This window comes from Dipodomys merriami, unplaced genomic scaffold, assembly GCF_024711535.1.
Source record: "Dipodomys merriami isolate MVZ:Mamm:240054 unplaced genomic scaffold, mDipMer1.0.p SCAF_69, whole genome shotgun sequence".
In the NCBI taxonomy this organism is placed as follows: domain Eukaryota; kingdom Metazoa; phylum Chordata; class Mammalia; order Rodentia; family Heteromyidae; genus Dipodomys; species Dipodomys merriami.
In genome coordinates this window covers 1,284,585-1,309,519 of record NW_027206279.1, presented here as the reverse complement: position 1 = coordinate 1,309,519, position 24,935 = coordinate 1,284,585, and the positions used below count along the sequence as shown (strand labels likewise).

The following is a 24,935-nucleotide window of genomic DNA, read 5'->3' as shown; positions in this document are numbered from 1 at the left end:
AAAGAGGTTCCACTTACGTTGAGATCCAAGTACAAATCACTTCGGTGTGACTTTTCTCTCTCCTCACGCAGCAGAAATGGGCAGGGTGGTCCTGCTCTGTAACCCAGGACCCAGTCACCTCCATCTCTGCTGGGAAGGGCTCTGGTTGTCTGCTCATTGAAGGAGTCCCAGGAAAAGCCGTCTGAGGAGCTACCTAAACAAACACAGAGATCATCAATGACAAGCCAGCCAGATCAAAATGAGCCAGCTGTGTTTGGGACCCCCATGGGGACCTATCATCTTACCTTACTCTGCTTTCTTAGTTACGTTGTTAGCATATACTAACAACATAATAGTATATACTCTTCTTACTCTATCGGATCTCACTAACAAAAAGCAAAAACATTCCCAACTTAGAAAAGCCTACTAGCTCTATTCTGCCCACGTTCTTGCTAAACACCCAGGCTACATGCTCACTGAGAACAGAACAGAGATGGAGCCTGGGGGCAGACCAGGAGGCCTGAGCTGCTGACTTTACTATTAAATGGTGGTGCCTGAGACAAGTTAGCAGTGTGGGACACAACATGAACCCTGTTGGTCTTTATTTCTGGAGATAATTACCAGCATGGTGATTCTCACTTTAGTATGGTCATCTTCTTTGAAATGAGGGTGTTACCCTAGCTCACTCTTACCTACCTAGCCAATTTTTATGTCAGGCCCTGTTCTTCAATGTTTAACATAATCCACCGTTAAGTGTTACATTTCAAATGGAGAAATGGAAGCACAATGAGGCTGTGCAGTTTACGCAAGACCATAATAAAATCAGTATATGGTACAGCCAGGATTTGATCCCAGGTAGTTTAACAAGAGAAGCCATGATCTTGTGACTATACGTCTGAACTCTGCCAGATAGTCTTGAAATGATAACATGTATTCTGCAATAAAAAGGTCTTTCTGGTTATAAAAGCAACATAGAGCATCTCTTTGAGAGACGTGATTTACATGCGCATCCTGAGGACCTTAAAGTATCCTTCAGTAAAGAAACCTAACTGTGTAATAGGGTTTTCCACACTTACTTGATCCCAGGATTCATTTAAAGGGGATCTGCAAAGCGTGTGGGAAGCCATTGGTGGTCCTTTGTAAAACAGTAGATTAGATCACCTCTGACAAGTCTCATTTGGCACTCAGATCCCTAGTCCTCTCCTGATTCCTAGTAAGCAACATTAGTAAAATACTATGCAACTAGGCAGAAATCAAAGATTTAGCTTAGTAGTTTTGCAAGAAGGATGGCTGTGGGGCATTTATTATACATAATCTCTTAAAAGCCTCTTAGCTTTGATGCCAGGCTACCAATGACTTCCATCCCACCAAGCTGAAGCTCTGACTTAAAAGTAACAGGATTTACAATGTGGAAACAAATGTTGTTGTTGTCGTTGTTTTTATTGTACTGCCTATGGTCATTTTTTTTCCCTGTGGTTTATTTGTTGCCATAGTTGACTTCTGTCTTCTTTATCAGTTTATATGATTTGGGGAGGGGAAGAGGAAGCACAGAAACAGTGAGACAAAGGGTGAACCAATTTAGCAGTGACACTCACTAGACACTATGTTGAAAATGAACCATACAACTTGGGGGGCAGGGGAGACAAGAGGGAAACATTGGGAAAGAGTGAGGGAGTGGATGACACTGTTCAAAAGGAAGTGTACTCATTTCCTGATTTATGGAACTGTAACCCTCTGTACTTCACCTTTACAATAAAAATGTTTAAAAACTAATGGGAGCCGAGAACAAGTCAGCTCACAAAGGGGCTGTGGCACCATGTGCTTCTCCTTTATTTTAGAGTAGCGTTGTTTGTTGTTGTTGTTGTTGATACAGCTAAGGTTTTGCTTTTGGTTTGTTTGTTCTGTGTGTTAAATTTTCAGTCACACTTCCCTGACACACTGTCCCCAAACTGCTCCCTGGGAATCCAGGACAAGACACGGCCTTCCTCCTCTGCAGACCCAGGCCATGGCTTCCCCCACAGGATGAGTGCCTCTCCACAGTACCCTTTACCCTGGCCCGGCCGACAAACGCCTAAAAGTACCTCCGGGAGCATGGAAAAGGCTGCCTGCTGAGCACCTCCGTTACACCCACACACACGGAGACCCTGCTAAGCACCGCCTCACAGATACTCTGCCAAGCACCTGTACCCTCTCCTCACAGAGACCCTGAGAGGAAGTTAGTGTAGGGTATACTTTAACCAATGGAGAAAGTTCAGAACCCTCTCAGCTCCATGGGTAGGAGTCATTCTCCCTTCAAGAAGAATCCTGCACAGGTTTGGTAAAAAGAAAAGGAAACAATCCAATTTAAAATTTTGGGTGCTCTTAGAATATCTCACTTCCAAAGTATTTCAGATCCCTTGCTTTGTATCCCTCTGCTTTGGGGAAAGCTTTCACAAAATAAACCATACTGTATATGTGTGTGCATATATATGTATGTATGTATATATCACAGAGTGCAATGCACAACACCCAAGACAACGCTTACGTCAGCAGAGGCTCCCTGTCTGGTGAGACTGAGCTTATCATGCAAACATGAGAAAGTGGTAATGCCCATAACAACAAGACTTTGACATCTTCGATAAAACACACATGCACACATACACAGGGGAATGCACGTGCACACGCATGCAAACACACTCACGCTCCCACGAGGCCAGATGCTTCATTGGTGAGGTGAGGCACAGAATCCAATTTCACTTATGTGGAGGCAAATTAATGGAAAGTTTAAGCAGAAACTATAAAAATTAACTCCATGGGTTTAGTTTTAAAGGGACAGGTTATAAATGGTTAATATTTAGCCAGGCAATATTCCTGTGAAGAAAACAAGTGTGATAAAACCACTATGTCTCATAACTTGGCAAGAGTTCATTACAGGGAAAAAAGCAAGGACAGAAAGAAGCAAGATGAAACTAGTTTTCTTGAAAGTTTGACTAAGTTAGGACACAGGACAGATTCAATTTTCCCAAAACACAAAAAATGATCAAATACTTTTAAATGAAGACTTTTATTAAAATAAACACAAGTGTTTCAGTAAAAATAACACATCAGTAAGATAATGCCACGCTACTCTCTTCAGCTTAGCAAACAATAGAGAGAAAACTACCTGAAATTAGGCAGATATGTCAGAACCATCAACTTCCTTTAGTTTATGATACAGACATGCTTTAGAGTGTTAGATTTTCATTACCTTGTGAAATGCTGAAATGTGTGCATTATCAATGTACCATTAAAATGTTTTAATATTAGTTATTTTGCTTCTGAAAGTCATTGCAGTAACTTGATTGCTCACACATACACACGCAGGTGAATTCACAGCTGGCCACACTTAACATAACAGCGTGGGTGTACACACACACTAGGGGGGCTTACCTGGGGACCATTTGCAAAATCTGTGCCTTTCCCAACCATTCAAATGATAAGCTTTATTTCCCGAGACTAACCTATGACATCAGCCTGGGGTTTGCACGAAAATGATGGAAGCAGTAAGAAAGACAAGGCAGCATGCCATGGGGACTAGGCAGGCCTGCCACCCGTCCTTCCAAGTGGAATGTGGGCTTTCTGCCCGACTCTGTAGCTCCCTGCACTCTCACCACCGATTTAAGGCCTTTTCTGCTTTGCTCTGTGTCTCCTTCCACGAGAGTCATGTTTGATACTGGCCCTGGACCCCGGACCCCAGGTCTGGCTGTGTGACTGGTTGGCTACGTGAATGGCTTTGGCCAACTGCATGAGGGCAAAGCAACAATGCACAATTCTAAACCAAGGCCTAACAGTCATAGGGCCTTACTTATTTGTTTGTTGTACTAACGTTTGAACTCGGGGCCGTGGGTTTATTAGGCAGGCAGGTACTACTCCAGCATTTGAGCTACACCTCCAACTGCTTTTTGTTCCATATTGATGTTTACTTTTCACGCAGAGTCTCAGACCTCAATCCTCCTCATTCCTTCCCATGTAGCTGGAGTCACAGATACATACAACCAAGACCAGCTCACTGGTTGAGATGAGGGTCTCACGAGTTTTTTGGCTGGGCGGGCCTTGATGCTTCTATTTCTCTGGGTAGCTGGGATTGTAGGTATGAGTCACCACATCCGGCCTTTACCCCTTTCTTTGTGCTCTGCTATTGCCATGAGATAGAAGGCCCTCGAAGCCCAGTCCTGCAGGGATGTTCAAGTGTACCCACACAGGTCATATGAAGCTCAGCCAACTCTCAGGCCAGTGACCAAGAACAAACATGTGGTAAACCATTGAGATTCAGGGTCTGCTAGTTGAAGTAGTAGCCGGGTATCCTCTATCCAATCAGCCTGCTCTGGAGGCTCTATAACTACCATGCACCTGTATCTTTTCACTAGAAGGATTAAAGAACACTATTTTTTATTTTCAACCCTGTAGTATAAGTAATTGTTCGATGCAGAAGGTCTGAAAACTAGGTGAGAAGTCATAGGACACCCATCTCCTCACAGTTACCCCAAGATCAACATGCAAATTCATGGAGGCACTGCAGTGCAGCAGGCCCCAAATCTGCCTAAGATCCAAAAATAGAATCACCATCACCAAAGGCAACAGCTCCAAGTAGTGGCTGATCTTCTCCCCAGACCAGAGTTACCCCTGGATCCACAAACTACATTTGCCACTCATGGTAAACCAGGCATGGCCTTTGATCATCTAAATATATCTGAAGACAAAAATACATTTCAAAATGCAGGATTGAAACATACTCTCAAGTAAACACATCTGGAAAAAGTTCTTCTTTACTTTTGGTGGTACTGGGGTTTGAACTCAGGGCTTTGCACTGGCCAGGCAGGTGGCAGAGAATCTACCATTTGAGCCACATATCCATCCAGGCCTTCTTGCTTAGCTGTATTTTGAATAGGGTCTCACTTTTGCCCAGGCTGCCTGACCCCAGCCCAGGGCAGCTGTTCCCATGTAGCTGGGATTACAGGCACTGCCAGGCTCTGCCAGGGAAGCCTGCTTTTTTACCAATTAAAATGGGGTCTTGGGAACGTTTGGCCTTAGCTGGCACTGAATTGTGGTCCTCCTGATCTTAGCCTCCAATTGTCTAAGATTCCAGGCGTGAGCCATCAGCTTCTAGCTTAGACAAAAGTTCCCAAGGAACAAAATCACAGTACCTTTCAGGTTTTCTCTAATTTCCTGTCGAGACAAGCCCTCACTTGGCAGCAATGATGAAGTGGCTATGCCACGAAAATAGAAGAGGTTATTAAAAAAAAAATCTCAGCTTGAAACGCTCAAGAGTTTTAGCTTCTATGTTGTAGATCCTCAGGCCATCCATCACACTTGACTTAAAATAAATTCAAAAGGTGACATTGTCTCAGCCGTGAATATCAGAGCTGATACGTAAAGATAGACAGGTTGTCTCCTGTTATGTTATTCAAACATGCGCTTACAAGCCAGAGAAACAGAAAGTGGCTCATGGAAAGTGACAGTGTGAACTATCTGTAGGGGCTGTGTGTGCCTCTGTGCATAATTACTCATGTCTATATCCAGAGCTCTGGTGACAGTATAGTATCACGGCTGGTCTCGGTCAATTAGAAATGAATGGCTACCCATGATTCAAACCACTCTCAGCCCCAGTGGTGTTAAAGGATATCATGTAACCAAACTAGCTCAGTAGCTAGAATTTGCAGAAAGTATTGTATCAATCCATCTCAGCCTCTAACTTTCCTCACTAGGTGTATACGAGAGAACTGATTCACAGGGCAGAAGGTGGGATGGGTGGCTAGGAGGGAGGAAGCTTCTGGTGGATCAGGAAGGAGTACAGTCTGGGGAAGGGACTACAGCAATCTGAGCATCTTTGAGGAGAGTCTCAGAGCCATCAAACAAGTGCAATTTTGCTTGATTGTCTAAAATCATGCTTGAGCTCAGTAAGAAGAGAATGTAAAATTGGAAAAGTTTTTGTGTCTCTCCACCTACCTGCTCATTCTATAGTTGAAGCAAGATCCCAATATTATAGCATACCCAGTTAGCAGCAAAGGCAGAATGAAACTCCAGGTTCTAGGAAAATGTTTGTGTCTACTTAGGATATTATTGTCAATCCGGAGATGGGAGTGCTGAGGTCTGGGGGTGGGGGGTAAATGTGAATGATTAAAACATGAGCAGGTGGGGGAGAATGATGAAAGGGTGGCACCGTAATCGTAAACGGATTTGTTGAATGGTGGCCCTTCTGCACAACTACTTAAAGATGATAAAAATATACTTTAAGAAAGAGCATGGGCAGGGCTTTGACAGGTGAGCTCAGTTCCTGCCTGTGACTTTTATTCGTTGTTGAACCATGGTGAAGTTATCAAAACACACTGAGTCTTTATTATTTTACCAATAAAACAGATAACATGCCTGATATGGAACTGGACCCAGCACTGTTTCAGGAACGTTCCAGGCTGTGTCCACACCACGCGGGGGACACGGGAAGTCCTTTTAAAGTAAGGAAACCTGTACACTTATAGATGGGCTTAGTGAGCACCCCACACTTGAGGGAAGGAAACCCAAAGGGAATAACTGAACTCCTGAGAATTCATGGAGGCATTGCAGTGCAGTGGACCTCAAATCTGTCCAGAACATACAAGTAGACTCCCCAGCTCCAGGTAGTGACTGATCTTTTCCCCAGACCACATTCCCCAGGGTCCTTCATAGATACCCGATAATGTCTCCTTCTGGAGGTCAAGTGCATGACTCTTGAGGCCCAAGTGAAGCCTTTTATAGACCTAGCTTTGCATGAAATAGCATTTTAAAGAGGTATATAAATACCCTTTATGAGCATCACTGCCTTAGCTTTCTTCCACCGTCTTTCCCCAAGAGGAATACAGATGTTAAATGAGGGGGAAACATTACTAAAGTGAATATTCTCAACCTTGAGAAACAGTAGCACATATAAGTACCAGTAATGCTAAGGGTGGATGGAATCAGGAGTCAATGCATCAAAGTAAGATCTGAGACAGAAAAGACTAAGAAAGGATCAAATTTAGGAGGCTGTGGGATTTGTGAGACATTACAAGCTTCTATCTGTCCTCAGATAATAAATGCCAAGAAATTCAATACTGTAAATTCAAATGTCTATGGAATAAAAATGTGATATGTCTGATAATAAGCAATATAGATGAGCACTGAATTTTTTGTTTTTGTTGTTGGTCGTGGGGCTTGAACTCTGGGCCTGGGCACTATCCCAGTACTCTTCAGCTCAAGGTGAGTACTCTACCACTTGAGCCACAGAGCCATTTCCGGTTTTCTGAATGGTTTATTGGATATAAGAGTCTCACAGACTTTCCTGCCTGGGCTGGCTTTGAACTTTGATCCTCAGATCTCAGCCTCCTGAGTAGCTGAAATGACAGGCGTGAGCCACCAGCGCCCTGCTGAAAATTATTTTTGAAGTGAAGACTATGCAGAAATGCAGAAAATGCATCACATAGTATTTACTATAAGTAACTTTGAATATTTTCCTTTTAATGTCACAGTTATTATATAAACTGATGCACCAGTGGGGGTTAGCCTTTAGAGATACTATGTAACTATTAATGGTGTGCAGTTTAAGTCTACAAAATATAAGCCTTTGATTATCAACTACATCATGAATAATTTTAAAAACTCCTTCCAAAATGAATACATATTCACAAAATGTATTTCCCATCATACTAGTGTAGGCTCTCATAATACTATTAGTAAGTATCTAGGGTTAGGCAGTTAAGTGAACATTATTCTGGAAGAAACAAGACCCACTCAAGACAACCAGCCTAGAGATACTGACATGGAAGGGTCCTCAAAAGACAGCTATGGCAAATCACCCTACAGGGAAGTTCAAACTGAGTATCCTTACCCAGGCACTCCACGACCTGAGAAGGCAGACAGCCACCGGTGACCAGACCGTTGAGAAAAGCGTCTAACATGAAGAGCTCTCGAGGAGGGCAAAGGGAAAGAAGCTGTGTTGCCCTACGACGGGACCAAGATTTTGGAGGTGCTGCCTTGTTCTACACTTGTGGTTCTTAGCAGGTGGCCATGGCCCAGTTCTATCAGGGTTCCATAATACTCACCCCTCCCCTCCCCTTCAGGCTAGGGTGGGTAAGAGCGTTCCGCTATTCCTGAGAACGACATAAACTTTGCTTGGTTTCTTAACTCAGTCTTTGCGTTTGAATACCATTTCTTACGTTATCTCTAGCTTGAGCACTTTGAGGAATATACACCTATTTCTCTGTCAGGAACCCTCTCAGACACACTATTGGCACCAGTAATGGTGGTTATTTCCTACCCTTGGGCTTTCTGTATTTACTAACCCGCTCCTGATGTGGAGCATACTGAATTAGACTAAACAGCAGCAGTGCAGTTGGCCTGTGCAGTCTTTGGGAGCTATCAAGCCTGGAGAGTTTGCCTCCTCAGTCAATCCCTGCTGTAATCCAAAGGAAATGAGGCCTTTCTGCATTTCCCCTTTCCCAAAAACCTCCTAAGTTGGAGGCAGAGTATGCAACATTATTTGGCTTTGGATTTAGTTCATTTCTTAACTTTGCTATGTCTCAGTCTCCTCTGAAAAAGGAAGAAGTAATGTTTCTTGTCTTCTGGGATTCTACAAGGATTTAAGAGTTAATAATAGGCCTGGGGATATAACTCAAGCAAACAGGATTAGCCTAGCAAGTGCAAGGCCTTGAGTTTGAACCTCAATATTGGAGAGTTAGTAATGCATGCAATGTCCTCTCCGCACTGCCTGGCACTACATAAATTCATGCTGCTAGAAATCCTGCCCTTCACTCCAGCCTGAATTAGACACCATGGAAGCAAAAAGTTAGAATGGGATAGAGTTGCATTTCCCAAGTCTCATTCAAGTTCAATTCAGTAAATATATTCTCAAATTTATTTTATATACTTTGAAGTGTCTCTCTTGCTTCTCATTTTCTATTCAAAGTATAATATGATAAAAAAAAATCCACGAAGCAACAAAATGAGTGTTCTGATCTCATAGAGAAGGATATTGGAGGAGTCAGGGTCTTTTCAAAACGTCCGATTCAGTTCTTACCATGTTTCCTTGTTTTATTTTTAGTGATGCTGGGTTTGATCTCATGGACTCATGCTTGCCAGGGGGCACACTACCATTTAAGCCACACCTCCTCCAGCTCAATGTATTTTGCCAATTCAACGTGATTCCATTTGGCCAAATATGAAATTAACCCTATCATCTTTACTTTAATAACTTGGAAAGTCTGTAAAGTGACTGCTGTAACCTCCAGTGTGATTTTGCTGTGTCTTGGGGCTGTTATCCTACCAGAAAGCCCAAGCATCCAATTTAAAATGGAGCCAGGAGAAAAATCAATTTAAAGAAAAGAAAATTAACTTCATAAGCAAATTTCTCAGGAAAGCAACTGATCCATAAAGCAAGCTAATTCTATCCTAAGAATAGAATTGAATTCAGCCTGTATTTTTTTCATCAAGTATACTTGAGTTCAGATCATTCTCTGGGACATTTCCAGTAAATAACAGAATAAGAAACTATGAGTTTCATGCTGTTGAGAAATCATAAGTAAGCTCAAGATGGTCAGAAACGGCTTCAGAATAGCAAAGATGACGAGACAGAATTGCACATGCTGATGAGTATTCCAGAAGTCAGATTTATTGTGGGATTAAATTTTATTTAGATATATAGAAGTAAATTTTCTTGCCAAATGCTCATAATTAATCATTTAAGTAAAAGTATAGGTTACAGCATTGACTCATGCTGATGTGAGAGGCCAATCACTTGTTGGCTCTTCCTCTATTTGAAACAAAAAATTACAAATCCTAAATTATAGAAATGCAGGGGAGGCCTAGAGGAAGCTACCGCTTATATAAGAACTTGGGATTCAGCATATCCAAGACATCTCAGTGGATGCCTGCAAATGAAAATGAACATGCAGACCGGGTGCAACACTTCCCAGAACTGAGAATTTCACATAGGTTGACTTTGTGGTTTGACAAGAAATGCACCCATCACCTTCTTATGTAACTGTAACCCCTCTGTACATCGCCTTGACAATAAAAATAAAAATAAACCGGCTTCCTTTAGTATATACAGGAGTCTAAAAAATAAACGTCTATTGAAATTTATAGCCGTCAAAGGAAGTTTGAGTAACATTGCTACACCCCATAATCCTCTTTCCAAACCCAGTGGTCAGTGCTCAGCTTGGTCCTGAGTTCGGGGCACATCCCTGTAGCAGAGCTGATGAATGGTTTTTGTTTTTTAATTCCTTTTGAGAAAATTCACAGCTTTCCTTCCAGTGCTCCCAGTCACTTTGCTGGCTGCTTCTTTTCCTTCCTGCGGGATGACGTTGCTTGCACTGTGGTATGCTCAGCAGTACCCCTGGCCTCTACCTACCTAGTTGAAACACCCTATGCTGTCCCTCAGCCACCTGCAATTACTAAAAGCACCGTCATCAAACTCAGATCCGATGCTTTAAATGCCACCCAAACTCCAGTGGATGGTCATAACTGCTCTTGAAACTCGCCACATGACTAATACTCACTCCAAATCTGATTTTCTTCCTTAGGTGTTGCTCTCTCAACTTTTCTCTGCTCAGCAAAGGGATTAAAACCTAACTCATCCGTGAGTCCTCTCTTTCCTTCACATCCCACCCTAAAATCCTCCCATGGATTTCTGTAACAGTTAAAGGCAATGCAGGTTCCTGGCCTGACTCCACCCTCCTCTTCTTCCCATGTCTGGCCATCCATCTTCCACACCAGTCCTTCTTGCGGTTCTGTAGGCAGGCTGACTTCACCCACACAGCTGGCATTTACCCTGGATGTTTCCTCTGATAGACTTTCACATGTCTCATTCCTTCCCACTATTCAGGTTTTTTGCCCAAATATCCTTTCAGGAGAAGAATCTTCTTAGCCCTGACTGGCACCAAATTTCCTCTCTTAAAGTATTTTATCCATAGCACTTATTATCTTAAGCCATACAACTAATACACTGAAAAAGCTAGCTGTAGCAATGCAAAGGATCAGATATGCTTCCTTCGATATGAATAGGATTATAGTGTTCCCATGATAGCATATTTCAGATATTCCAGGTAGATCAATAATCAATGATGATTAGCATATATAGTCCCAGAGGTATGTTATAGATCTATCAGCAAAGAACACAGACTTCAGGTTGGATGCTACAGTGCGGGTGTGAGTGGCTGGAATTCTGAGGCCATCTTCAGAGTCAGTTGGAGAGCCTTGTGACTTATTAGAAATGGCTTCCCACACACAGGAAGTGAGAATGGGGGGGAGGTGTCATGTTTAGGGTATCCTTTCAGGAAGCCCTATGTCTCTTTCTTTGTCTACTTACTTGGCAATTCTCAATGGCATCCTTATCAGTATCCTTATCATCCTTAAGAAGAAATCAAAAGGAATGTGTAATCAATCAGACAATGTACCAGAAGGCTTGTAACTATGGTAACAGTCTTTATGGAGGGAACCACGTAAAGGTGAACAGTATGCTAGACCATTTGGTGACTATGATCCCAGGTATAGAGGAAGAAGGAAACTGCATGTGAGAAAAGGAAATGAACTCCAAAGGGGACTGTCCTGCTTTCTAAGAAACACAAGAGCAGGAAATTTTGAGAGTGTAATATGTGTTTGCTGTTAGTAAGATACTACTTTCATTATCTAAGCTTCCAACTATGCTATTGAATAATTAAGCAAGGACAAGTCTAGAAAAAAATAAAGAATAAAAAAGGAGAAAAGAAGAACTGAAAAGAAAAACTCGCATTACTCAATCATCCAAATTCCTCTCCTCACTCATGAGAAAGTTCAGCTGATGGCCCTTGGCTCCAGACACGTAGCCACATCCTATTCCTCTTTCAATGCTCTCACCAAGAAGGATTTAATGCCCTCTCCTTGAGTCATTCGACGGCCACTTCAAAGGGACTCTAAAAGTCAATCTTTGCCTAAACAACTCCCTGTCTTAGTAAATCCAGACAAACCCCCAAAGCAATTTATCTGACATTCCACACACTACTGCCGCTGGCCCGTCTGTGACCTCAGCCTTCACTATTGATGACTAGTCTGCCTCCCAATATGAAACTTTCACATCATCAATCAGTTCACACAACTAATGCTGAAACGGGCCGTGGGTCGCCCAAGACATAAACAAACAATGTAGCACATTTGCCATAACTTCACCATTTACAGCCCATACCCTCCAAAAGCAAGAAAGGAATGATCCATACTTGTTCCAGAGCGTGGCTCATGGCACTAACCAAGGTGATGGGTACATCTTTTAGTAGCAACTAAACTAAATTATTTTATTGAATAAAAAGTGTGTTCATTCTGACATGCAAATAAGATTTGTGAGGTTCCTATCAAGACAGCTGGCCAATGGCTCATAGTTTCTGTGTTTTTTTAAAACACTAATAGATAAATGGGAAAAGGACAAATAAGAATACATGATTAACCATTACTACTACCATTAGTAGTAAAAGAAATGCAAGCAAAAAGAATAAAATACACTGCTCTTTTCTCTATTCTCAGAAGCAAGAAGGCAGCCATGAAGGCAGCCATTGTGTCTGAGATAGCCCGGACTCACATGGTACCCAGGAACAGAATATTCCTACTAAGTGTCTGTTGAATAAACAATTGAGAACACATACAAATACTCTTTGGATGGGAATATTCTGAATAAAAATTGCAGGACAATCTGAAAACAAATATTAAGAGGAGGATAAAAATTACACTTTTAAATACATAATATTTCACCTTAAAGACATTTTCTCAATTGCAAATGTCAGATGCAAAAAAATGTTCATCCAAAAAAAATGTTCATCAAAAGGCTGAGATCTGAGGATTGCAGTTCAAAGCTAGCCCGGAGAAGAAAGCCCATGAGACTCCTATCTCCAATAAACTACTCAGAAAAAGCTGTGTGGTGCCATGGCTCAAGTGATAGAACACTAGCTTTGAGCACAAAGAGGCTCAGGGACAGTGCCCAGGCCCTGAGTTCAAGGCCCAGGACTGGTAAAAAAAAAAGTTTATTACATCAATAAAATACTAAAAGATTAAAAATAATTCCAGTGTCCAAAACTAGAAAATGATACTAGCTGGATGGTGCATTTTCTACAAAGAACAGTCCACAAAATTGAAGCAGTGTAGATGAAAGGCTCACAAATATGAAATGAAATTCATAACATGTTGACTCAAAAATTATACATCAAGTACAGAGTTTTTTTTCCAAGTTTTGTGAAAAAACTAGATGAAGATTTAAATGTTAAAGCAATTTTTCTATCCTTATAAACTTCTCTATATTTTTGTGATGGCTATGTATTTGTAATAAAAATTAAAATTCTACATTAATAAAATAGAATCTATTGAACTTTCTGAGGAGAGCTACACAGCCTAGTTATAAGCATAGAATATGGTATGTATGAAGTGTGAAGCCACCTTTCTCTGATGACAATTTGTTCTGCCAGGAAGCATGCCCCTTCTCTCAGAGAGCACGCAGGCATCAGTGGGCACCGGTGCATGGAGCCCCAGCCTCTGAATTTAGTAGCATAAGCACCTACTCAGTCATCCCTGTGCCCATCTTTGATAGTAAAGATGAGCCCAGAGGAAAGTGCAGGATTTACCTCATCACTTTGAATGCTGGGCAATGGACTCTGAGTGCTGCTTCTCAGAGTCTATCTCCTCAATGGTGTGTGGGGTTCCTTTAGCCCTGACTCCTTCTAGACCACTTCCTTATAGTTTAGGTACCTGAGGATCACCTGCTTCAAAGCAGAGTCTTCTTTAACAATAAAACTCTGACTGAGAACTGCTTCTACTGGACCTTTAATTATTCTTATTATGCTTTAATTATTCTTATTCCTACAAATGTGGGAACCCAGACAAATAGCTCTCTGCTTGCTCCCCAGCTCAGGGGTTGCTTTGGGCCTGGCTCCCCAGCATCCAGCCACACCTCCTCGCAGGCAGCTCTCCTGCCTACAGACTTCTCTGTGAAGGAGTCCTCCTGCTGGTGTCTGCTCCTCGCCCCCCTGCTCTGCAGGAGCGCAGTGGGTCTCCACGCATCCCTCCCAGGCCTCCAACTGCGGTTTGTGTGAAGAAAACCACCGAGCACTCTGAGTCATGCTAGGTGCCTAACTTTAAGACAAAGGCAGACGAAACAAGGGCCCTAGTGCTTCATGACTTCAGAAATTACGAAAATGCGAACATTTTCCAAGAGGCTTTCAGGAAAGGGTCGAGCACATCGTGTGGTCCCTGGATTCCCAAGCAGCCTGTCTTCCTGTTCCGTTTTCGGTGCAAGCCATTGCTGGCTCAACCACTGCAGCCATCCAGCTGCTTGTTTGTGTACACAGCAGAAGTTCCACGCAACCCACGTCTCTGTCTCATGACAAAAGCAGCTAGGCTTTCCTTCCTCTCATGTGTGACCAACAATGCACCTGTATTAGAGAGAGTCGGTAAGTAAATACGGAGTAATGGCAGCTGTAGTGTCTCACTGGAACAATAAAGTCTGCATTTCTCATGGCCTGGCTGAAGGTATAACTCAAATGTTCCTAAAGGTACTATAACTAAAAGAATGAATATGATCCTGCTTCAGTGATAAGATCTCTGGCTTCTGGAAGGTTTTTTATTTTTCATTCCTTCTTTTTCCTCTCTCTGCTTGAAACGTTGTGAACATCTCCATAGCAACTGTTCAGCCAGCTGCTGGAGAGTGAGAAGGTCTGTTCACTGAGCACATGTGTTCATCACTGATCCAACATACAACCAGTGTATGGATTTTACAGGTAACATTTACCTGTCCATCAAAACTTCATCTGTCTATTTACTCCAACTACATCAGGCACTGAACATGATACATAGCCAACACAAGCCCCTGCCTTCAAGAAGTCCAGTCTTTTGTGAAGAAAGCAAAGAGCTACACAGATCAAAGGAGATTTCTATGGAAATAAACAATAGAGCCATCGAGGCAAATCAGAAAAGATGCCTGATGGTCATGAAGGAATGGGGAATAACACTCGGTGCCTCAATAATAAGTAAATTTTAACTGGGCAAATCAGAACCGATGCAAGAATGCCTTTTGTCAGAAGATGTCATATTTCAATAACCTGGAACAAGGTCAGCTTATGGAGGAGATAGGCAAGACTCAGGTTCTTAAGGTCTAGTGACTGAATAGGATAAGGAGGTGAGATTTCATCCTTATGCCTGGAAAACATCGCAATAGAGAGAAACCTGACTTCTTGCCAGCCCGCCTCACCTCCACACCCCCACCGCTCTCATTCCCGCCCCCCACAGGCCACAGCCCTGTGAAAGAAGGCACTTAACACACCGCTGTGGACAGCTGAGGGCCTGGGACTGCCTTTTCTGTTTCCTCTCGGTGTGTTGTTTCTTACCTTTCCTGCATTTCTCATTCTGAAATCTATTCTCAGAAAACATACTGCTGCATGTAGTTTCTGCTTCAAGTACTTCACCACGGAGTAAAGAGAAAGCAAGCTGGAGAGCATGCCTGGCAGACCTGAGACTCGGCCCAGGCCCTGGTTTGAAGCAGGCATGTCTCACAGCGATAAGCAGCACCCAGAGACACTCTCCAGAGCTGAGGGGTTGCCAGATGGCAGGACCATGTGCAGTCCCCCCTTCAGAAAGTATTCAAACACCAGGTAGGAGCCACTGTTTTGAGCCTTTGTTTCCATTTCCTGTGCAGGAACCAGGAAATGTTCCTGTCTTCCCTTTTTCCAGCTCATGCCATAATTATCCTGTTATACTAAAATAAGTTCTTACTAGAACTTAAAAAGAAAGTCCTTACTTACTAGACCCTTAACTTGGTGGCAAAGTGATTTATTATCCTCAGTAGTTCTGAGTAACAGCAGTCCCCACAACTTCAACTTCAATCAGCAGGTACATTTGCATTGCTATCCATGTCTCTAAGTTCACTCATATTCCTGCTTGTGATGATGGTAATGCTGCTGCTGTTAATAATGATGATGATGATGATGATGATGATGATGAGGAGGAGGAGGAGGAGGAGGAGGAGGAGGAGGAGGAGGAGGAGGAGGAGAATGATGATGAAGACGATGACAACGATGCTCTGGGCTCTGTTAAGAGTATGGAAGAGGTAGGAGAGGCTCAAGTCCTTAAGGGCCTTGTGAACAGTCTTGACAAAGTGGTTAGAGATCATCTTTATGCCTGGAATGTATGTTCACTAGGGAAACACTTGATATTGGGGGAGGGAGAACTATAATCTCTCATCTTAAAGGTTTGTTCAAGACTAGAAATCTAACCAAGGAAAGGAGGGTCCAAACTTTAACTCAGTCTTTGGTGTTTGGTCAGTGCTATTTTCATTAGCCTTACTACTGTTCAACTTCTCACTTTATAGAGAAAAAAAAACATAGAAATTTAGGTTAACTTTTCTAGATAAATCAAGACTAGTTTTCTAAGCTTTCCTTACATCTGGTTTATTAAAAACAAACCTCTCTAGCTACACTGAAATATGCTTGGCTTATACTAAGTCCTGCACTGTCCAAGGGAAAAACCTGAAAAATCTGTGTTGGCCACCAAACTCGTAGAATCATTAAATGACATCTGCTCACTATTTGGTACCTGGTTAAATGCTCTCTCCCAGCAAAACTACTCTTGATAAAGCAGGTTCAGAGGAACTTCATACTGAAGGCTACAAAGACAAACAATTCAAGAAACAATAGTGAAAAAGCATCCATCTTCAATGCAGCAAAGTCGCTATCTGTCTGACCATGGCCTGAGATGAGAGGAACAGACCTCTCCCAAGGGCTTTGTAAGGATTAAACAAAATGAAATTCTCAAAGCACTCAACACACAGTTATTAGTAGTAGTACTAATCCTTCTCACTACCACAGCCAGTGAAGTCTAACTCTGAAATGAGAAGCCCAATTTAATGTCTGTTTTGGATGATTCTGCAGTAAGTAAGAACATCAGAAATTGAAGCCAGTCATCTATTCAGAGGTACCATTTTTTTTGGGGGGGTCCAGTCATGGAGCCTGAACTCTGGGCCTGGGTGCTGTCCCTCAGCTCTTCAGCTCAAGGCTAGCGCTCTACCACTTGAGCCACAACCACAGCACCACTTTTGGCTTTTTTCTTTTTGCTTATGTGGTGCTGAGGAATCGAACCCAGGGCCTCATGCATGCAAGGCAAGCGCTCTACCACTGAGCCACCTTCCCAGCCAGAGGTACCATTTTTCTATACCAAGAAAAGAGAATCAGGATGGAGGAGAAAACACAGATTGAGATTTGGGCCTATTCCAACAGTAAAAGGGGACAAGCCTCTCTTTGCTGGTGGAGTTTCTGGATTGCTACTGTAGGACAAAAACATCTTAACCAGTGGGTGTTGACAAAGAAATGACACTTCTCCATCAGCCCTCAGAAGCCCCAACCCTCACTTCAGAAGAGAGAGAAAGGAAAGGAATTCTGATAGAAGCTATATACTCTCAGGTTCTGGCAATAACAACAGAGGCATTTGCAATTTCCCACCATGGCAGAGACAATGCAGAAATCCTGCATTTACTTGAAAATAAGTTCAAGTTCAGAGTGTATGTAAAGCAAAGCTACATTTTAATTACCAGAATTTGGAGAAGAACATGGCAGAAAGGTTTACAAAGTGTCTATCAGTTCTTGTTTAACTAAGATAGGCTCTTTAACAACTTTTCCCCCAAATAACCTTAATATAATGGATGGAGTTGAATGCTGGCTCCCTGCATAGCAAGGAACTCCAAAGGCACAAGGTAAAATGTGAATGTTCTGCATTGATTCCAAAAAGTAAACACAGATTTCTGATATGTAATTCAGTCACATCTACTAAAGAGAACATGCCTGTACTATGTCCAAGAGACAGAAAGAATACACAAGACTAATACTGCCTTGAAGAAAGAACTTCTTATGTGCTGGTGGTTAAAACATGTTCCCACAACCATCTATGCCAGGCGGCTGGACTGGGGGTAGCAGGAGGGAAGGACAACAACATTCATGTTTCTAGAAAGACAATTTCAGAAAAAGAAACATTATTTATCCAAATCAAAATAATGACATAACGTGTGTTTGCGCAGACTTCTTTCTAAAACAGATTTTGACTTTTTTATAAGAAGAATTCTGAGCAAATGTACATACACACACACATGCACATACATACACACACGCGCGCACACGCATCTCTAAGCTAAAAGATCACAAAACAGGGCTGCAAACTTAAAATTATTTTATTATTAACTAACATTCTCCATCTCCATGGAAATCTTTTGCTTTTTCTGTTATAACTACTAGCTCCCACTAGGCAATTTTAATTTAAGCAGTCTTCTCATTTGTTTTATTAATGTTTCTTAATCGTTTAATACCCACTTCATTCCAAAGTCTTGGAAACGGTTGACTTTCTCTCCAAACATATGGGCCCTCAAGAGCACACAAAGAACTCCATGTAAAGGTGAGAAAATAGCTTCAAATAAGCAGCAGCAAGTAGAAACAGGAAAGAAAAAGCCAGTTTCTCATCCTGAGACCGAAATTAATGCAATGTACAAAATTTATTGATTCCAGGTAATTTCTCTAATTTGAATATAAAGTTAAATCTGTGTGACAGAAAGGAGAAAGCTCTTGTAGGAAAAAAATGTTTTCCTTTTACATCATGATAATATTAATAGCAAAAGTTAAACACAAAGAACAATACTTAATCAAGGCTTACATTAAATACTAAATAACCTGGATTAAGTATTTCTTGATACTGGCATAGTATTTTATTACATCAACTTGTTTTTAAATAATGGAACAAAACTTCATATTTCAAAAACAAAAAGTCACTGGGGCTGGGAAGGTGGCTCAGTGGTAGAGCGCTTGCCTTGCAATGCATGAGGCCCTGGGTTCGATTCCCCAGCACCACATAAGCAAAAAGAAAAAAGCTGGAAGTGGCGCTGTGGCTCAAATGATAGAGCGCTAGCCTTGAGCTGAAGAGCTGAGGGACAGCACCCAGGCCCAGAGTTCAGGCCCCATGACTGGACCCAAAAACAAAAACAAAAACAAAAAAACAAACAAAACAAAAGTCACACTCATGCTCCAAAGTGCTTATGATGAAAATAACCTCTCTAGAGACAGACGGTTTCATTTTGTGCAATATAATGCAAAATATTAATATCCAGAGGCTGTGGTTTCAGGACCTGAGACTGGCAGCCAGGTTACAACTAAAGGATATATGAATCCACTGTTACGTGCCAAACAATGACCTTTTACCAAGAGTTATCCTTCCATCGTCAGCCAATGACAACCAGCAGAGCAAAGGGATCTCCATTCTGATTCTCCACACAGATTTAGCTCTGTTTCACACAAAAGCTCTTCTTTCCCCAGCTGCCATCAAGAGCAGGGTCTGCTTTCAGCTTACCTTCTTCTGGCGTTAGGGACCTCCTGTGTCGACACCTCCAGAGCCTGGGAACAGAGATGGACTGTCCGTACCTGGGGCTATAGCGGTAGTACGCACCCACGGTGCCAACAGGGGGGGAGTCCGCAGAAAACATGGTGGGCTCTCAGGACCGCCTGGCGAGGAGGAGCATGTAGGACCTGTGCCTCCCCTGAGCCATGGCTCAGGCAGCGGGCCGGTGCCTGAGACGCGGCTGTCAAGCAATGAGTCAGCCTTCCCTACACATGGGGCTCAGACAGGTTTCACCACCTTGCAGCATACCAACAACAAAACCTCCATGAAGACAATACTCGCCAGGAGTCTCCCTTTGGATTTTCCTCTTTCAAGAGACAGAGGATATCACTTCGCCTTACAAATGGTGTTTTCAGTAAAACACGACACTTACATTTTTTACTATTATTTTTTGAATAATCTCACAAAAGTAAGTGCAGCTTTCTAAAACCCAATGTGTCTGCTATCCTTATCTTCAGAATGTATCAGGAATTTTATTCTTGGATTTTGAAAGTTAATCTTCACTCCTGGTCTCATAGGATAGCCTCCATTATTACATTTAGCCTTGGATGTGAACCTGAAAAAATCACTATGTAATTATCTTAATGAGACTTTGTGTTTATATTTTGTCTTTTATCTAAAGAGCTCAAAGCATTTTACAAACCCCACAACACCCCACTCGGGAATGTCAGGGTAAGGATTATTATTATCAATTTTAACAGGTGGGAACACTGGGAGATTAGCAATTAAATGACTCAATTTGAGATCATCATCCTAACTGAAGACATGATTTGATTCAAGACTCTGACCTCCAGTGCTCAGGACATATCCAACTGAGCTTCATTTTGAAATGAGAATTGTTTCTTAGTTTTCAAAAATAATCTGTTCATTTAAAGGCTTTGAAGAATATAAACGTAAGGCAAGATGTGTTTACATTTTATATTTCAAGTCCTGGCACTCTGGCTAAGTTGGCACCAGTGCTAACTTTACTCACTTTACTTCCCCTTACTCAACAGCCACCACCATCTTCTCTGCTAATGAATCTGGCCACGGACTGAGCTTATACTACGTAGACAGAGAGGTTAGCCAGTATGCCTTTCCCATGCACCAAGAGGAAAGAGGTTTTCAAAGCTGGTCTTGTGCATGCTCATTGGGGGACACTCAACCAGTATAGAATAACCAATGTAAGAAGGAAAGCAACCATTGCTCATGGTATCACCTGCATGAATCCACCCATGCAGTGACACAAACGCACTACCTACAGCTGAACTTGCTGACTTTTCATGTCCCAGTATTTCCTGCTCTATGTCAGTTCATATATAGCCACACCAGGCTATACATACACAAATCATAAATAGAATATTTGAACCCAGGACTGGTGGCTCACACCTATAATCCTAGCTACTCAGGAGGCTGAGATCTGAGGATCATGGTTCAAAGCCAGCCCAGTCCATGAGATTCTTACCTTTAATTAACCACTAGGAAACTGGAATTGGTGCTGTGGCTCAGAGTGGTAGAGTATCAGCTTTGAGCAAAAAAAAGCTCAAAGATAGATCCCAGGCCCTGAGTTCAACCCCATGACCAACCAAAAAGCACAAAACAAAACAAAAAGGAATATTTGAAAAATTATTTTACCCATTTTCCTTCTGCTTGACATTTGGATATTTTTCTTTCTCCCCCACAAACTGCAATAAATATCATATGTGTCTAACTTTGTGTTTTTTAAAAAGTATTACTTCTAGATATACTTCCCACTTTTTACATAATCCCAAGGATTCTTCTTTCTAAAAATATACCTGCTATTGTATACACTGAGCTGCTATGGCACTACCAGCACAGAATACAGCTAGCTCTTTCTTCCCCTCACTTCTCAGCAGAGGTCTTAGCTTCTCTGTAGGCTAGTACACGTCTTCTCTATGTGAGCTGGGAACATTTTGTATGGTCAGATGGGAGGGTGGGCAGATGAGATTGTGAGAATAGCACATGCAATCACCCACCCATGTGTTATCACAAACTTTCCTCCAACATGCAGCTTAAGAACAACCAAGCTAAATTTTTGCCTTCTTCCATATAGACTGGTGGGTCTCGTGGTTGCAAATAAGACCTGGATCCTGAGTGTGAACATATGACCGCTCTGCTCCTTCAGACTCATGGCAACCTCAGGCCCATATTTTGGTAAATGCCAATATTGTTTGTAATGTTCTCAACCATTCACAAATTGAAACCCAACGAAGTATCTTATTGTCTCATTTCTAGTAGGATTTGACACATACCATGTTTTTTTCATATTACATGAATGTGGAAATCCAAGTCTATCATCTCAGTCTCCAATACGTGACATACTATTATGGCGCTATTTTAAGAACTCCAGAAGGAAAAAAAAAAAAAGGAGAGACAGACCTAGAGCTAGAAGAAAACTCGAGAACTAAAGCAGGACTCACTCTATTAACAAATGCATTCTCTATTAACAAACTGTCTATTAACAAACTGTCTATTAACAAATGCACTTATTTGGGTAACTAAACATGCACTTCAAACAAACAGTGTGAGCTGGACACAGGCCTTGCTTTCGAGGTGTGGAGCATATTCTTGGGGTAACAAAGAAAGTGACAGAGAAAGAAAATAGTCCCTGAGCATTGCACATGGCTCTTTGACACTTTCACAGAAAAGTCAACTTGGTCTTGCTGACAGAATGAATCACCATGTCATTATTCAGCTGAAGTCTGCAAGAGGTTAGAACCCTGAGCTCCACCTACTAATATTCTGACCTCCATTCACCAACCCCCAGCCTCTACCCACCAAAATCCCCAACCTCCACTCACCAAAACCCCTGACCTCCACTCACCAAAATCCCGACCTCCACTCACCAAAACCCCGACCTCCACTCACCAAAGCCCCTGACCTCCACTCACCAAAACCCCCGACCTCCACTCACCAAAGCCCCCGACCTCCACTCACCAAAACCCCTGACCTCCACTCACCAAAACCCCTGACCTCCACTCACCAAAACCCCTGACCTCCACTCACCAAAACCCCTGACCTCCACTCACCAAAGCCCCTGATCTCCACTCACCAAAGCCCTGACCTCCACTCACCAAAGCCCCTGACCTCCATTCATCAATACTCTTGACCTCCACTCACCCCAACCCCCAGTCTCCACTCAACAAAACCCTGACCTCCACTCACTCAAAAGTGAATGAGAATGAGCTGGTTTCTTTATTCTTGTCATAGTCCACTCTTGTGGTTTCAAGTCCTTCTTAAGATGCCACATGTTCATAAGCTCAAGGAGCCATGCACTTGTGCTTGTCAAGAAGAATTTTTAAAATTCAGCCATTTTTAAAAATAGCTTTCTTCCCCAAAGTACATGTCATAGTGGAAAGTAAGGTAGTTCAGAACAGGTTTTACAAACTTAATGTTGCTATGAGACAGCACACATGAGGCTCACTCTTCAAACGTCTAGTATAAAGTATGACAGAGTAAACAGCCAGGCCAGCATCCTGACCTCATCTTCCAAACAGTCCCACTGGGTAATGTGGTGGTGTCCATATCTGACACATCTGACAAGCATACTAGGAGGGAAACTTAATGTCTGCGTTAATCCATGGTGCTGAGCTGGCTCTTTCCCACCTAGCCACTCCAAACAGTTAAGAACTAAGGCCTTTGTGCACCTTGCTGCCTTCATAATCTGAGAGGAGAGGAAACTGGATATATTGCTTTTGTGTAAGAATGGTGGGCAGAGCATAGGACAGATTTAGAGCTCAACTCTCACGTTAATTTAGAACCTACCATATGCCAGGCATTACTATGAATGTTTCATAAATAGGCAGGCAGGCGTGAGGGGTCAAATAACTTGGCATGTTCACATAACTTAATAGGTTTACAGCATATTCATATGCATATGACTAAAGCTCAAGTTATGAAGTCATCTTCAACCCCTCCCTTTCCCCCCATTTCAGATTACTGAGCCATGGATCTATGTATACAATGCCTTTCACATACCTCCTTTTCTTTATAGCTTTAGTTCTAATTCTTATCAATTGCAGAAGTCACAAATCTCCTTTATTGTTTCCAACCTCTTGTCACTGTTCACTCTGTTACCTGGTAAATCTTCCTGAATCATGGCTAGGGACAATTCACTCCTCTACTCAAAGGTCTTTACGGCTTTTTATCATCTATCAAATTAGATAAATACTTCCAAGCATGGTATTCAAGGCTTTTGGCACTATATGCTTTGTATACTTGATTCAATTTGTTGAATGGATACATTGCTCACAACTAAGGCTCACTGTATATGTAAACTACTTCCCACAGTAATATGTTGGCATATGAAAAACTGAACATATCTTTAAGGGATAAATATCAAAGTCTATAGCCTTCTTAGCTGCACAATCAAGAATTACCAGAAAGGGGGCATGTAGGTAGTGTTAGTAAGGCTTGGTCAAACAGGAATGGCTATCTGAAGGGATGTGTTTGAAAGCAAATTCAGACTTCTAAGAAGAACTTGTTTCTTCCATGACTTCTGATTCCAATATCAGCATTCTCTCTCTCCTAGCTGGCCTTTTGTCCCCTCTGAGGAAAGTTAGTTAGAAGGCTTTATGTTGCCAGTGACGGAAACAGAACCAAGCTGGCTTACACAGAATGAAACTCAATTGCTCATATAATCCCCAAATCCAGGCTTGTAGGCATAGTTCAATCCAGGTGACCAAATGATGCCATTGGCTTCTCCCCATCTCTCCGGATTCTGCTCTCTCCTGGCTTGCTGATGTTTATTGTGGCCTCAGAATTATACCCTTCTAGGTTGGTTGAACATAGTCATTAGAAAAGTGTCCCAACTGTTTCGGCTCACTCTCCACAGCTTAGCTTGGGAAACGTTCCCATTCATGAATTCATCGGAGTGGCAATGTAAATTCCCACTCCCCAGTCCTGAGTCATATGGTTACTCTGGTTCAAGAGGTCAGCCCCAATCTAACCACAGAGGAAGAGGATAGGTGAATCTCCTCGGAAGAGAGAGAGGCGCTACTGTTATCAAAGCAGAGGTAGGTATGGTATAGGGGAAAATAAAACACGCTCACTGAGGGAAAGTTCTGGTGCACAAAAGTGAGATATACTTGTCCAGTTTCTTGCTATATTAGCATCTCTGCCACTCACAGATCCTTACCGAGGAGGATCTGTGTATATTTTGCCCATCCTCTTTTCCCGGCCACTATCAGGGCAGAAGGCAGCCATACGGCCCTCCTCAATTATTGCTTGGGGGATGAACACTGGTTTTCTTTAGAGCACTCTTACGTGATATTATGCTGTCAGGGTTGAGAGTCACTACAGCAGAAAAACATTACATCTCCATACCACATTAATACATAGGGGTCTATGTGGTCTAACACAGCCATCTGATGATGTGTTTTTCTGGATGAGGAATCTGAGAAGGCTGCCTTTGTTTCCAGAAACAGATCTATGATGTGTGGAGGGAAGAAAGTAAGACCTCCAAGTCAGACAGGGAGGGGCCAAGGTGCTATGGAGGGCAGAAAACACCCAGACAGGCAGGCTGGGGCCCTGGGGCTCCTACCCTCACT

At 42.3% G+C, this 24,935-nt stretch overlaps 1 protein-coding gene across 1 annotated transcript in view; it reads right to left on the bottom strand.

Annotated features, from left to right (window-relative positions):
- Nucleotides 1-24,935, bottom strand: part of Fmn1 (formin 1) — a 225,881-nt gene that overhangs the window by 168,338 nt on the left and 32,608 nt on the right. Inside the window, 1 exon segment of the mRNA XM_070005715.1 lies at nt 18-193. Coding sequence (XP_069861816.1) covers nt 18-193 — 176 coding nt within the window.